This window comes from Lampetra fluviatilis, chromosome 1 (assembly GCF_964198595.1).
Source record: "Lampetra fluviatilis chromosome 1, kcLamFluv1.1, whole genome shotgun sequence".
Taxonomy (NCBI): domain Eukaryota; kingdom Metazoa; phylum Chordata; class Hyperoartia; order Petromyzontiformes; family Petromyzontidae; genus Lampetra; species Lampetra fluviatilis.
In genome coordinates, this window is record NC_136275.1 from 3661667 (window position 1) to 3676257 (window position 14591).

The window sequence follows — 14591 nt, forward strand, 5'->3', positions numbered from 1 at the left end:
TCACGGGACAAAGATGTTGTGTGTCGACTGCCCGAGATGTCACGCGCAAAAGACAAAGATCCCCCGTCTAGTCTCGTCCAGGTTCCCGAGGCAAGTGCTGTTAGCGAGCACCTATGAAGGTCGGCACGGCGCACCACACCCGGCCGCCTTCGCCTCCCCAGCGGCGATGTTTATACGCGGCACCAGGTGCTCATTTGAGGCCGAGTCGACCTAGGGGTGGGCCCAGGACCGGTTCAGATAATCGTCACTGGTGTTGGCCACGATCAACAATCGAACACGGGTCGCCGGGTTCGTAGCGCAGCTCGCTAACCACGACACGACCGCTCCCCGGGACCGGTTCAGATAATCGTCACTGGCGTTGGCCGCGAGTTGGAATCGAACTCGGGTGGCCGGGTTGTTCGGGAGCTGTAAGCGCGCTAACCGCGGCGCCACCGCTCCCCGGCGCTCCACGTATCGCACGTCAAAGACAGCACGCGAGGTCCCCCCTCACTCCCTCCCTCTGTTGACTCATCCAAGCGCCCCCTTGCACCCCCCCCTACCCGCCTCCGCCAATAATGACGTCTTTGGATGGAGGTTTCCTCCTCCTGCCTTTCGCGTGAGTAACCCAGAGCAGAGAGAGACCCACGCACACAGAGAGAGGCACCTTGTATATATACCCCGAGCCGAGTCGAGGGAGGGTCGCCGTGGATCGATCGAGTACTCGTGTATTTATTGACAGGGGGCTCTCTCACCTGGTGAAGTTGGGTTCACCTGGACACCCTTGGAGCCAGCACCAGTAAAGGTATGTTCTGTGCAACAGAGCCCGAGCCACAAAATACGAAATCACAGCGATTCCACTCTGCTACTCCTGACGCCGTGATTTGGGCTTGACCACCCGAATGTGAAAATCGCAGTCGTTGCTCTTCATCTTCATCAGCCGCACGAAAGAAGAAGATACAAAAAGCGTGTTTTTTGTTGTTGTATATATATACGCGCACACACACACAGTTATGGTTATGCAGACGTAGTTGTCCATGCGTAGATCCCGTGATGGTTGATGGTCGGCACACTGGAACTGCATTTCAATTCATAGGACACCGGAACGATTGCAGTTGAAGCAATGGTACCCATTTATACCCAATGGTATAACTACCCAGTGGCGTTAATGGGTACACCGGAGTCGATGGGCAGGCAAGGTCATGGCGTGCGGTGTGATGGGGTAAAGCGTGGGTGACTCCCGCCTCTTGAAACGCGTGTGGCCCAGCGACAGCATGGGAAAACGTCGACCATACTTCACCGCGCTGGTCAATGAGGGTCGGGTTCCGATGGTCACACAACGGTCAACATCCCGACACGACGTGGTGAGACTTACAGCCAACAGTGTCACCTGCAAGGGGCTGTAAGTTACACTTATACTGTGTGATAATTAGTGTGTTGTTATGTGAAGCCCTTTGACACATTGTTTTATATCAGCGCTGCAGTGGCCGTGTTTGTGTCTATGGATACCGGTTAGATGGGCCATAGCACATGAAGAAGGGTCATTGCCCGAAACGTCGCCGATTATATATTTCTATTTATTTTAAGACTGGTATTAACGATTGCGTCTTTCCGCACTTACTACAGATCGACTTTTTTAAATATATATACCGCATTGGATATAGCGTGATTGATAATTCGACGAAGTCACGGTATACTGTATATCGTATCAAAGGCGAAAGTCGAAACCGGGTCTATATCTGGGGGTAGGCGAATGCTCTTTTGAAGGGGGACCTTTGTTCATCAGAACACAGATTGGCAGTCTGTGGTGGGGGAGAGGACACACTGTTTTTGATGTGTTCGTGTGATTATTCACTTCGAGTTCGATTTAATTGGGGTGTTTGGAGCAAAAGCAGTGAACTAAAGATGTGTTATGTCATTGGTTTTTACGTTTTCTGTAGGCGAAGAATGTTAATGACTCGCTTAACAGAAACAGTATTTGTACTACTCCAAAAGCAATTTGGCCAGGAAATTACGGTATTATCATTAGGTTGACAACGTTTGCTATGTCGTAATTATATGTTAACAACAACTAAAAAGGCTAAACGTATTTGTCAATAACACTGTTGGCCTTTAAAGGAAACACTTCAATCGGTGGCGTGTTGGGCAATAGATCTTCTTGGCAGCAAGCAGAGAGGCCAGAAAAGACGGTGGATAAGAGTTGGAGTCTGCACTTTACACCTTGGGACCTGATAAAAATTAAACAATATTTACTTTCCCTGAAGAATTGGCATATGAAGTCACCTATTACTAGCTATTGAGTAACAGACAAGCCCTTCAATTTGTACTCAAAGTAAAATGACAGCATGCTTTTGGCAACGTGATTATTATTACTATTTTCACATGTTGGTGGTGGTGAGTGGTGGCACGTAGTTCCAGTACGCCTCGAGTCGATTCCAGGCCACGGCTACCAACATTAGTGGCGACGTGTGGTATGTGAACCGGCACCGAGATCATGGCCCTTTAAATTTCGATTTAAAGCTTTCGTGACTGCAGAGATTCATCTTCTTGGTTTTTTCGGTTAAGTCACGTAGAAGGGAAATAAAAAAATAAAAAAATTACACATAATATAATACAATTATTTCCCTTCTACATGACTTTACCGAAAGAACCAAGAAGATCAGACTCTGTCTCCTCGACAGACCTGTTCTCCACCTGAGGACGGCTACTTGCGTTGTGGCCGAAACGTCGTGAGAATTATTTTATTATGTTTTATTTTTATTATTTTATATTTCCATTCTACGTGACTTTACCGAAAGAACCAAGAAGAAGATCATGGCCCTTTGTTTTACAGCGTCATTTAACAACGTGCGGTGAAATCATAGTCACTGCTGGCTTACCCCCCCCCCACCGGCATAAACGTACCCCTTGTAAGACAACCAAAGCCTACCGAATGATGTCACATCTCCGGCGTGCACTCACTCGTGTGTAGCTGGTTTCTTTTTGCGCGGGGTATCATAGGATTTGCATGCGGTTCAGTGATGCTCTTATTTGTTGTTGTTGCTGAGTGGGAAAAGGAAACCGCTTGGGGGGGGGGGAATAACCTAGGATTGAAGCTTTCATGACTGCAGAAATTATACTCATTGGGGTTTTTTTTACCGAAAAAACGCTTGAGGCGGGGGGGGGGTAAGAAGCCAAAACGTCCAGATCTTTTCCTCTCTGGAATGGATTTTGTTTTTTTTAAGAGGTATTTATCGTTAGGTCGTTTAAAGGAGAACCACTGCAGCTTGCCACACGAGAGCAAGTAGACCCTTTTAGAGATGTGGCCTGAAGAAGGGCCATTGCCTGAAACGTCAAAAATGATATATACATTAGAGATTATATATATTAGTTGTAATTACTGGCGAAACGTCGTACTCACATTGTAAATGTTGTGGCTTTGCTCTCCAACACACCGGTGTGCTGTACTAGTGACGAATTGGCACGTTCTGTTTACGTGACAACCCTTACGAATTTGCTGTCGGATAGTGGCGGGTTTAACGGCACTTTTATATATTTACGCGATCTAACCCAACAAAAACCTGTATTATATACATTCGAGATATTTACAATAATGCAGTGTAGTTGACAACTGTGTTGAATTTTAGGTGTTTGAAAGTACACAGTTATTTTATTTTTAAATTCTCAGGGCCATTTACATGAGTGAAGCGCAGTGGTTTGTGCATCGCACTCAGAACCCAGATTCCTGACTTCCAAGAATCCCAGCCACAGCTATCGGTCCTGCTCGCCCGCCGGCGTGGAAAGCATTGGTGTACGGGAGTGCACACTGAGTGTGCTGCAGAGTTTTACATCAATTGCACCCATTGCGATCTTGTGTTGGGGAAATCCTTTCTTTCAAATGCATTCCTCAAACCCCATTGTGGCCACGCCCTGTACAATGTTCCACGCTATTCACGACGATAATGTATAGCCCTTGCCGCGTAATGTATACAATCTAATGTCCACTGCGCAGTGTCGTTGTCACAAGCCATGGTTGGTTGGTTCACTGCCTGAGTGTGTGTACGCGTAACAATACTAACAACACCACTCACAGCAGTGAAGAGAGGCGCTTTTCCAAAGCATCACCTTAATTCACCGAAGCACGTGACGGATACGTCCGTTGTCTGTTTAAATATTCGCAAAGAAGTCACCGTACATCTGTTTATTGTTTCTGCACATCAATATAATAATTTTACTATGATCGGTGAAAAAAATACAATCAACCCGAGCCGAATTACGCTCGCAGGGGATGTATGATCTCACGCTAATTTATGCCCGTGCAGTAGCCTGGTCACTCGACACGTGGATAAATAAAACAACCCAGACACTTGAAGGTGGACAATACATTTCAATCGAATAAAGCAGTTTACTAGATGCAATGGTCGTTAGGCAACAACAACAACAAAATCACGCATTAGTAAACAACACTGCCTGTAAAGGAACATGTAAACTGGACACTGGACAGTAAAAAAAAACGGGTGACGTTTTGGAGCTAATGGCCAATATTCGTGGGTACGAAGAAGGGTCATTCCGCGAAACGTCGTTTATTTCATACAATTGTTTTCCTTTTAAGGCAGTGCTATTGACGACTTGTGTTGCGTTTGCTGTTAGGTGCGCTTGAGCACCACTGCCCACGCAATTCTCTCTCCACTGGCAGAAGTGGAATTAAATGAGTTTGGTTGTCTCGTTTTGCCATCAGCAATTTCAGTTCCGTGGGCGAAACAAAAACTTTAAGTCGTGATGGATTGGGGTTTTTCCTTGTGCTTATGACTGAAGACTTTTTGACACTTCCCGTGTGAACAATTCCCCCTCGATTTTTAAGATCCCATTTGTCACGGTGATTTAAAGAGACGTCATCGAAGCTGGAACAAAAACATTACATGCAAATAAGGGAGTCCCCACTGTTAAGGGTGTAATTACAAGCTACGCGTGTTCAAAAAAGTGGGGATTTGACTCATGATGTAAAGATCTCACAGCTGCCAGCAAGCAGGTCTCTGACGAACACTGTCATGTGATATGTGACCTTGACTCTGCATAATAAACAGCCCATCGACACGCATTACCTTTTGTTGCACTATAGTCCTGGCGATAAACTGCTTTAATGTATTTCTGTGATTGCATATAGCTATGCACTGAAGATGACTCGGCTAACGTTAATGCGCGGAGTGTGACTGTCGAATGGGGAGTGGTGGTGCAGTGGTTAGCGCGCTGCACTGCCACAAACCCCTGCGATTCAAGTTCGCGTCCCGCTCACGGCCAACACCAGTGACGATTATCTGAGCTGGTCCTGGGCCTCCCCTAGGTCGACTCAGCCTCAAATGAGTACCTAGTGCGGTGTGTACACATCGCCATTGGGAAGACAAAGGTGATCGGGCGTAGTGCTGGCCACCCACCCCATCGTCTGCCGTGTCGCCATTCATAGGTGCTCGCTGACAGCACTTGTCCCAACAGTCTATACGGGGAATCTTTGTCTTTGTTGTCAAATTGGGAGTAGTGGTGCAGTGGTTAGCGCGCTCCGCTGCCACAAACCCACCCCCCGCGACCCGGGTTTTGATTCCTGCCCAACAACCAACATGCGTGACGAATATCGGAACCGGTCATGCGCCTCCCCTAAGTCGACTCAGCCTTAAATGAGTACCTAGTGTGTAAACATCACCACTGGGGAAACAAAGGCGGCCGGGCGCGGTGCTGGCCACCCACTTCCCACGATGGCGTGTTGGGCCTTCATAGGTGCTCACTAACAGCACTTTCCCCAACAGTCTGTGAAGGCTATACGGGGATCTTTGTCTTTGTGTAGTCAGATGCACTATATGTAGTCTATCCTACATCTGGTATTTATACTGGTAGGAACCTCCTGGGTATACCAGCGCACAGGGGATTATTGTGTCCGTCCGTCGTGCATCCAAAAATGGGAGGGGTGGGGCTGGGTGGAGAGGGGAGGGTGGGGAGGGGCTGGGTGGGGAGGGGCTGGGTGGGGAGGGGAGATTGTACCCCAAAAAACAACCTCTATTATGGATCATGTTGGCCGCGAAAGCCTGCCACGTGTTAATGTGCCGTGCGTGTATTCTCTTTGCAGGCTGCGAACACACAGAGACAACTCCAACATGGACCTCACTCTTGACTTTGACTCGGAAGCCTTCTTGAACTTCACCGACTACTGGGATCTGGAGCCGATGTGCAACGAGTCTACGGACGCAAACTGCAGCTCTTCCTACAAGCACTTCGAATGCCCACAGGTCCTCAACAAGGGCGCCATTCTCATCGGCATATCCATCGTTTACCTCTTCATCTTCGTCGTCGGAGTCGCAGGCAACGTGGCCGTGTTCTGCTTCAACGTGTTCTTTCACAAACACAGGTTCGAGACTCATCTGTACGTCGTCAACCTCGCCATTTCCAACATCTGCATCGTACTCGTCATGCCCGTGATGGTGGCCTCGTTTTTGCACGACGACCAGTGGCTCTATGGCAACTTCCTGTGCAAGCTCACCAACGTCACCTTCAGCGTCAACCTGTTCGCCGGCGTGTTCTTCGTGACCGCCATGAGCGTCGACAGGTACATCACCTTCGTGCACTTCCACGAAGCGTCCAGTCGGCGGAAAGAACGCGCGCGCCTCCTGATATGCGCCATCGCCTGGCTGCTGGCCGTGGTGGCGTCGCTGCCCGAGATCATCTACATCCGAGCCGTGACGACTCCCAGCGGCGAGACCCACTGCCGCGCGGACCTGCCCCCGGACCACTTTTTCAAGTGGATGGCCGGCATCACCCTGCTGTACAACACGCTGGGCTTCCTCGTGCCCTTCCCAATGATCGTCGTCAGCTCGGTGCTCCTCTACCGGGCCATCGCGTGGCACGGCCTCTCGGAGAGGAACAACGGCCGCACGATCGTGCTGGCGTACGCGACGGTCTTCGCGGTCTGCTGGACGCCCTACCACGTGCTCTTGCTTGCGGACGCGCTGGCGCTGCTGCGCATGCTGCGGTTGGGCTGCGCGCTGGACGAAGCGCTGTACGTGGGGCTGCACGTGACGCAGTGCCTCGCCGTGGGCCAGTGCTGCGTCAACCCCGTGCTCTACTGCTTCGTGGACAAGCGGCGCCGGCAGGAGTTCATCCGCTCCGTCGTGGTCAAGTTCAAGGCGAGCACCGCCTCGCACGACCTGCTCGCGGAGGACTGCACCTACGTCACTCAGGACACGGAATGCGCGGTCATACTGCCGAACCGATCCGAGGCGGACCGCTGACTTTGAAGCCAGTTTGTCTGGAAAAATTCAAGACCCCCCCCCGCACGGTGCACGCGATTACCCAGTCATAGATACGGCTTGTACCCAAATGTAAAACTTTGCTGCTTAAATTGTCAACTGTATTCTATGATGTGTAAAGAATGACCAAGTAAGAGTTTGCTCGCCGTGAGAAAAATCTGTAGATGCTAAAATACTTTTTATATATGTATAAAATGTCGCATTTATACAGAGTGCTTGTATGTAATACTGGATAATATTGGTAAGTAAAATATATTTTACATGTATTTTCTAGGTATGAGACAAACAGTACAAAACATTCAATGGTATAAATTTCTCAAGCTGAAATGTAAACGTTTTTTATTGTATAGAATTATCAATTCCATAATGAAGACTTATTTACAAAAGAAAGACTGGAACGCCAATGTTTAATAACTACAATTTAAAATACTCGAGAGAGACGATGAATGTTGTAACGGATCTACTGTTACAAATCATTCAACATTTCAACTATTGGATCGTAAAGATACTGCACGGTTTTCGAATAAAAAAATAAACCCCTTTGGAATCGCACGAATGGAGTACTGTATTCAAGATATAAACAATATACAACAATATTGAGATTGCTTACTCATAACGAGCTGTAAGTTGTAACAACATGTGCTGTAGAGCCATTCATATTCTTACCCATTAATGCTATTTCAGATTATCAGTTCAATACCTTAACTGGATAAAGTGATATAGTTGTTTGGGGGGGGAGAGGGGGAAATGTCTCTGCCTCTGCTCCCACATGTGCCGCTGGACGGGAGGTGATGGGTGGGGGCTTGGTGATGTCATCATCACAATGGGCGTGGCTTGTAGGGGGTTTCCCACCTTCAGGAGGCACGATGCCGTCGGGGCGAGCACAATTTTTAAAGGGACCCAAGAAATCGACCGCAACAAAAAAAATGCGGATTACTCAATTCACTCGATTGATCGACTTCATTGTCGCAGCTCCATTTTTGTTTTACCATCTTCCATCAAATGCAGAAGGATGTCCGTTTCTGTCTCAATACAGAAATTGCAAACACAACGTGTGTGGGATGCGGGGGGTGGTTACTCTTCAGACACAAGCAAAGTTGTCATTCGGGCTGCACTACCAAGGGGGGTGCAGCAGGGTACGGCTGGATGACGCTAACGTCTCACCAAGGCCACGGGGGGGTGGGGGACGGGCGGAGGGGCTTGCTTCATCACACATCTGACGAAAGCGACTCACGCAACATGCTGCTTCCTCGACTCCCCCCCCGCCAAACCACCACGTCATTACGCAGTGGGGCTGCATGACCAAGGTACGCGCACATTTGGTGGAAACAAAGGTATCCATTTAAATGCCAGCGTAGGATTTCTGTGCGTGACCGTCGTTGAATGTTTTTGGAATTTTGCCATCGTCGTCGTCGTTATCGTCGTCGGGGAAATGTTGCCAGAACTTCTTCGAATCCGCAAAGCTCAACAACGCGTTCGTCAATAACACTGCGGCCTTAGGAGGGGAAGGAAAAAATAAATCAAAGTTTTGGGCAATGGCCCTCCTGCCTGCATATGGAGAAGAATCACATGGGGCAATTGCCCAAAACGTCGCCTAATATCTACGTTTTAATTTTAAGGGCAGTACCGCCAAATAATGTTTGATTTGGTCCGAACTTAGGTAATCCAGATATTAATTTCGCATCGTTCCTTTACAGGCCAGTGTTGAAGCGCTACCGCTAGCGCACACAAAACCATGGATGAAAACGAGCCGTGGGACACGACCTCGAATTACTCATACTTGGACCCACCGCTGCCGGACGTGTCCGACAGAGTGTGCGACTTCCTCGACTGCCTGCCGTGCAAGACGGTGGACAACGACGCCTTCAACGCTGGAATCTCCGTCCTCTACGCCGCGGCGTTCGTCCTCGGCCTCGTGCCAAACCTCGCCGTCCTGTGGCTGCTGGCCACCGACCACCCGCCGGGCGCCCGCGTGTCGACAGCGCTGCTGCCCCTGAGCCACACCGCCGCGTGCCTCTGCGGCATCTCCACGCTGCCGGCGCTCGTCGTGGTCACGCGACACGGCGTCGGCCACTGGCCGTCGGGCGCCGGGGCCCTGTGCAAGCTGCTGTTCTTCACGTTCGAGCTCTACCAGTATGGCACTGCCCTCTCCGTGGCCTCCATGGGAGTGGAACAGTTCTCCACTTTCGGGAGCGGGACGGTCGCGAGGGCGTCGATGTGCGCCGCGTCGTGGCTCCTTGCCGTCGGCGCTTCGCTGCCCAGCCTCGTCGTCGTGACGGCGGCGGGCGGCCAGAGGTGCGAGCCGGACCTCGACTTCGAGAGCGCGCGCACGTGGGAGGCGGCCGTCGGGGTCCTCGGCGTCTCCTTGGGTTGCGCGACGGCCGTCGTGGTTTTCGCGTCGTTTTACATCGCCGCCCGCAGGGACCCGGCGTTCGACTGCAGCGGGCGGCGAGAGCTTGCGCGCGTTTACTTTTGCTTGTTCTTGGTCTGCTGGCTGCCGTACCACACGCTGCTCTTGGCGGAGGCGCTGAAGTCGGCGGATTTCTTGACGTTTAACTGCGTCGCGGCCGAGGGGGTCTTCTACGGGAAACAAGCAGCGCAGTGCCTGGCGTTCCTGTACAGCGGCGCGACAGCGTGGGCATTCGTCGTTTTGAAATACGCGAGGCCCGCGCGACAAGCAGATGGCACGGCGCAAACCGCCCTTGCCCTATCTTAGGCGTGGATGTACGTACGTTGAACTTAAATCACAATGTATACGTAGCCAGCCCGTGTTGATCGGATGAGGTGCAGAGTCAACGATATGATCGGCGCGACTTCCTCCCGCGTTTGTAACCTCCGCTTGCGGTGCAGTGGTTAAAAGCCGCTGAGCGACAATTTCCGGCGACCCGAGTTTGATTCCCGACCACGGCTAACATCGGCGGCGGGCGATATCCGAAGCGGTCCTGGACCACCCTCCACCCGGGTCGCTTCGCCAACCGGCGTGGTGAAGTATGGTCGTACGACACGGGGCAGAGAGGAATCCATCAAGTTGTGGACTGGCAAACGGCCGGTACAGTTCTTATGTCATGACCGTGGTTAGGATGCAAAGCAAAAAAAGATGCGGCGAATGGTTCCACGAAAACTGAAAACAAATATTACGAAAAGGCTGACATCATATTCAGAGGCTCCCCAAGGCCTTTTCTAATTCAGCCGCATGCAGCCTGGGAGTGTCGGGGTGCAACTCTTTACATCTTCATGTACGTTACAAAAGCATTTAAATAGATACATTGTCACGACTGCACGTGTCCCATGTGTGCCGACCGCAAGACAAACGAGCGAATGCGTTCGGAGGGGGAGTATGTACGGTAATAACGAACGAGGCTTGGTATAACGCGACCGTAAATCAACAGTGTTCCTTGGGTTGGGAAATCAACAGAGTTTTATTGGGATTAAGCAAGCAGCCTTCTTCCGCGAATTAAAGATCTGCGGGAAGATAATGCCTCGGGCTCAAGTGGCGTGAAGCCACGTGAGGGGTCATGGCGATAATCTTCAGCCCGCCAGCAAGAACTGCGGCTCTAAGCATCTCGTTACTTTCACTGATCCTGAGTTCATTTTCTACGGCTCATTCATATTTATTTATTTTTAAATTCAGCGTGTGTGTGCAACAAAATATATATATGCTCAACCATTAATACTGGTAGGAACCTCCTGGTTACACCAGCCCACAGGGGATTATTGTGTCCGTCCGTCGTGGAGGGAGGGGCTGGGTGGGGAGGGAGGGGCTGGGTGGGGAGGGGAGGTTGGGGAGGGGCTGGGTGGGGAGGGTGTGGCTGGGTGGGGAGGGGAGGGTGGGGAGGGGCTGGGTGGGGAGGGGCTGGGTGGGGAGGGTGGGGCTGGGTGGGGAGGGTGGGGCTGGGTGGGGGGTGGGGCTGGGTGGGGAGGGGCTGCTCACCCCGTGGTGACCTTATAAAACTCAACGTTTAACCTACTCACGCCGGCTTGTGCCCGCCCTCACAGTCGACCATATTTGCGGAATACACCACGCCGCCGTTGACCCTGGCCATTGACCGAGCAACCCAACGTTCCTACCAGCTCCCTCCGCAGGAATGTTTTGCAGCTACTTGGCTCATCGGTGCATTTTGATGTACAGGCACTTTGTGTTATAGAGTTGTTTGGGTATTCTTTAGCTATGACATTAACCTCTGATACTTTTTTTTTATTAGAGGGACAATGCACCCGCGAATTGTCAGAGTTCCACCGTCTGTTGCTGAGATGCCATTCCATCCGAAATATAAGTCTCTAAACATCGTGATACTGTATGTAGCATAAGGCTAAACAGGTTTCCTTCGCTTTGTGCGGGAGGAGATGCGTTACATAAAGGGGGAGCACACAAAGTGAAACCGCGCAAATTAACCCATCGACTATCTAAAAATCGATGTCTTTGTGTTTTTGAATAGGCATCATTTTTTACATTGTAGTATCAATTAAAATAATATATTCATACTACATATTAACAAGGCCCCTGTGAGTGTAAGAATGCGTTCCATTTCCATCAGGTTATGAAATGTGCGAGTTTGTTTTTCTCTGATTAAAATTAATGTTCGAAATAATATTCGTAATTATATGTACATTTGCTTCAATGATTACACGTGCTCTGTCGTATACCTTTGTACTGCACTCAAAAAAAATAAACACTGTGAAATAATTACATATTTATAAACCCTCTCATCACATTCCACGTGACACTTTTGTAAATCCCTTATTCTTAACTGTAAATCACAAACCTTTACAGCACATCGCCAAAAAGGTACTTGCATGTGCCGGATAAACGTCACACGAAGCCCGATCAGAAGAACAAATTCCCCTTGAGTCTCCCTACGATAGCAAACATCAGTCACAATCACCACGACCGAAATTGCGCAGCGCAGTCCTCTGCCCGATATGCCTGGGCAGCTCACGCGGTGGTCACATGATCACAGCCTCGCCTTCAGCTGCTCCCCGAGTTCTTGCTTGCCAATGGCCGAGAGGTGAACCTCATCCGGCCCGTCTGCCAACCGCAGGGTGCGCGCCAACGCGAGCCTGCAAACGCAGACGCACGCGCCGCCGGGCGACGACCAAGTCGGCGGATCTTCGCGAAAAGGGATGCCCGCGAGGGAAAGATAGGGCACACGACCGGCAGTTGCCCTCCCTGCCCCCCACCCGCGACCCCCCTTTGGAGTACACGCAGAGAGCAGAGAGAACAATAAAAAGATAAAAAGGTGCACAGGTTGGGAGTGGTTGCATTTACTTCTTGCTCGACTGAATTTGAAAGGAGATGAGGAGGTTGAGATGGGTCGGGGATGTAAGCAGAAAGGAGAAAGGCAGGTTACCTATACAGGCACTAGAGTGGCATTCTGGAGTTGGAAAGCGAGCGGATGACCTAAAGTCAAACGGTGATGAGATGCAAAGAGGAGACTTTGCAGATATGGTATCAACTGTGCAAGAGTTGCATTGTCTGGCAAAAAGAAATCATTGTCGAGGTGTGGTTAACAGCTCGGGCAATGGCTGCGTTCAATTATCGGCCTTGATCTCAGGACTGGAAGAAAAAAAAAAACCCGAACTATCTGTAAAGGACCGCTCTGTAAACCCTGAAGACGGCAAAGTGCTTACATGTGAGCGAGAGGGAAGTCTTCCGAGACCCCTGCACCCCCGTGCACCTGAATGGCGCGGTCCAACACTTTGCAGGCCATGCGGGGGGCGGCCACTTTGATCATGGAAATCTGCGGCGGCGACGACGACAGGAAAAAGACCACACAGAGTCCACGGAGGCGTCATCGTATCATCGTCGCATGCTGCAAACAAAGTCCGTTAGCAAAGACAAAGATCCCTCGTGTAGCCCGAACAGACTGTTGGGGCAAGCGCTGCTAACGAGTTGCACCTATGAAGGCCGGCAAGGCACACGGAGGGGTGGGTGGTAGGCACCGCGCCCGGCCGCAACGTTTACACACCGCACCAGGTCATCATTCTAGTCTAAGCCGACCTAGTGGAGGCCCAGGACCGGTTCAAATAATCATCACTGGTGTTGGCCGTGAGCGGGAATCGAACTCGGATCGCCGGGTTCGCAGTGTGGCGTGCTAACATTCTACGCTACTGCTGCCCCATAGTCCCTTACACATACACTATACAGTATAACATACACATGCAGAATTGAAGCCTAAACTTGAAATAGTTTAGTCACGCATACCGATCGTCATTGTAGAGCGAGCGCTTGTAACACATGCCAAATGCGGGGAGGCCCAGGACTGGTTCAGATAATCGTCACAGGTGTTGGCCGAGAGAAGCGTACTGCACGTCCACCGTGCCACACTCTGCAACTGTGCGATTGCGATCGACCATCGTGCCAAGCGAGTCGAGACTCGCCATAATTCATCATCACCGCTGCCCAACGACGGGAAAAATACAACAGCCGTGCGACGGTGTATTGGTTAAATGGCCCCTAGCGGAGGGAGGGGCAGGGAGACTGACTGACTTGGAGTTGAAAAAGAATGCCCCTACCCCGTGTGGTGCTGAGAAAACTGGAAGCCCTCTAAGAGAAAGTTGACAAAAATAACCATTTTTGAATTGCGCGTGAGCAGTTCCCCGGCGGACAACGTTGATTATCCAAACTCTTAGGAAATCAAAACGTTGCACGCGTCTATTACATTTTAAACAGTAAAATGTGCGCGTTGAAATGCATAAAGGGAAGATTGGGCGTGGACAGAAAGACTGCAAGTCAGCTGAATTTATGAAGAAGACAATTCACATTTTCTCCCTGCACCAATGAACAATAGCGCAGCACTCATCCCCGCTGATGACCATTAGCCAGTGGTGGAAATTCCACGTTTCCATGGAAGGGGCCAGTCTATCAGCGCGATGCACCGCTGTTGACCGCTGTCGACTTCCCATGGAGCGGTTACTCATCGGCCGCGGATGGACGACAGACCGAGTCCTACTGGACATCTGTGAAAAATAGCTCCGTAGAGCTCATGGGGGATTCCTCCAGGACAAATAAACATTCTGATTCTGACCCCCGACCCGGATTTGAGCCCGCTGGCTACAACGCCACCTCGGGCCGGATGACAAGACGGGAAAGCAGAGTCGCCACACCTCCTTGCGGGCACGGGCGGCGCCGACGGCGTCGATGGCGTGCGCAGCTTTCAGCGTCAGCAGCCGCGACTGCTCGATCTCCAGCCGGCACTCGGCCACCTGGTGAAGGACGACCTCCTGGGGGGGGCAGGAATGGGGGGGGGTGGGGGGGTATGCAGGGGGGGGGGTGGGGGGGGTATGTAGGGGGGGGGGGTATGCAGGCCCACACGAGGTCACGGTGCGAGAACACTCCAGGGTCAG

General features: G+C 50.9%; 3 protein-coding genes across 5 annotated transcripts in view; 2 read left to right on the plus strand and 1 right to left on the minus strand.

Annotated features, from left to right (window-relative positions):
• Positions 1–628: 628 nt before the first annotated feature.
• Positions 629–7229, plus strand: LOC144943543 (atypical chemokine receptor 3-like). Its single transcript, XM_078871155.1, has 2 exons — positions 629–781; positions 6071–7229. Exon 2 carries the CDS (start codon positions 6099–6101, stop codon positions 7227–7229), a length of 1131 nt encoding a protein of 376 aa, XP_078727281.1. The 5' UTR covers positions 629–781; positions 6071–6098.
• A 1753-nt stretch (positions 7230–8982) lies between these two features.
• Positions 8983–10409, plus strand: LOC144952650 (atypical chemokine receptor 3-like). The gene has a single exon (XM_078883156.1). The coding sequence runs from the start codon at positions 8983–8985 to the stop codon at positions 9961–9963; it is 981 nt and encodes a 326-aa protein (XP_078739282.1). The 3' UTR covers positions 9964–10409.
• Positions 10410–11134: 725 nt separating this feature from the next.
• The window catches only part of ACAD11 (acyl-CoA dehydrogenase family member 11), a 32367-nt gene continuing 28910 nt past the window's right edge, over positions 11135–14591 (minus strand). For all 3 annotated transcript variants that reach the window (XM_078883063.1, XM_078882983.1, XM_078882907.1), the window contains 3 exons: positions 14352–14468; positions 12876–12985; positions 11135–12305 (listed from right to left, as the gene is read on the minus strand). In XM_078883063.1, the coding sequence (XP_078739189.1) occupies positions 12200–12305; positions 12876–12985; positions 14352–14468 (333 nt within the window). In that variant the 3' untranslated portion in view covers positions 11135–12199. The remainder of the gene's footprint in view (positions 12306–12875; positions 12986–14351; positions 14469–14591) is intronic.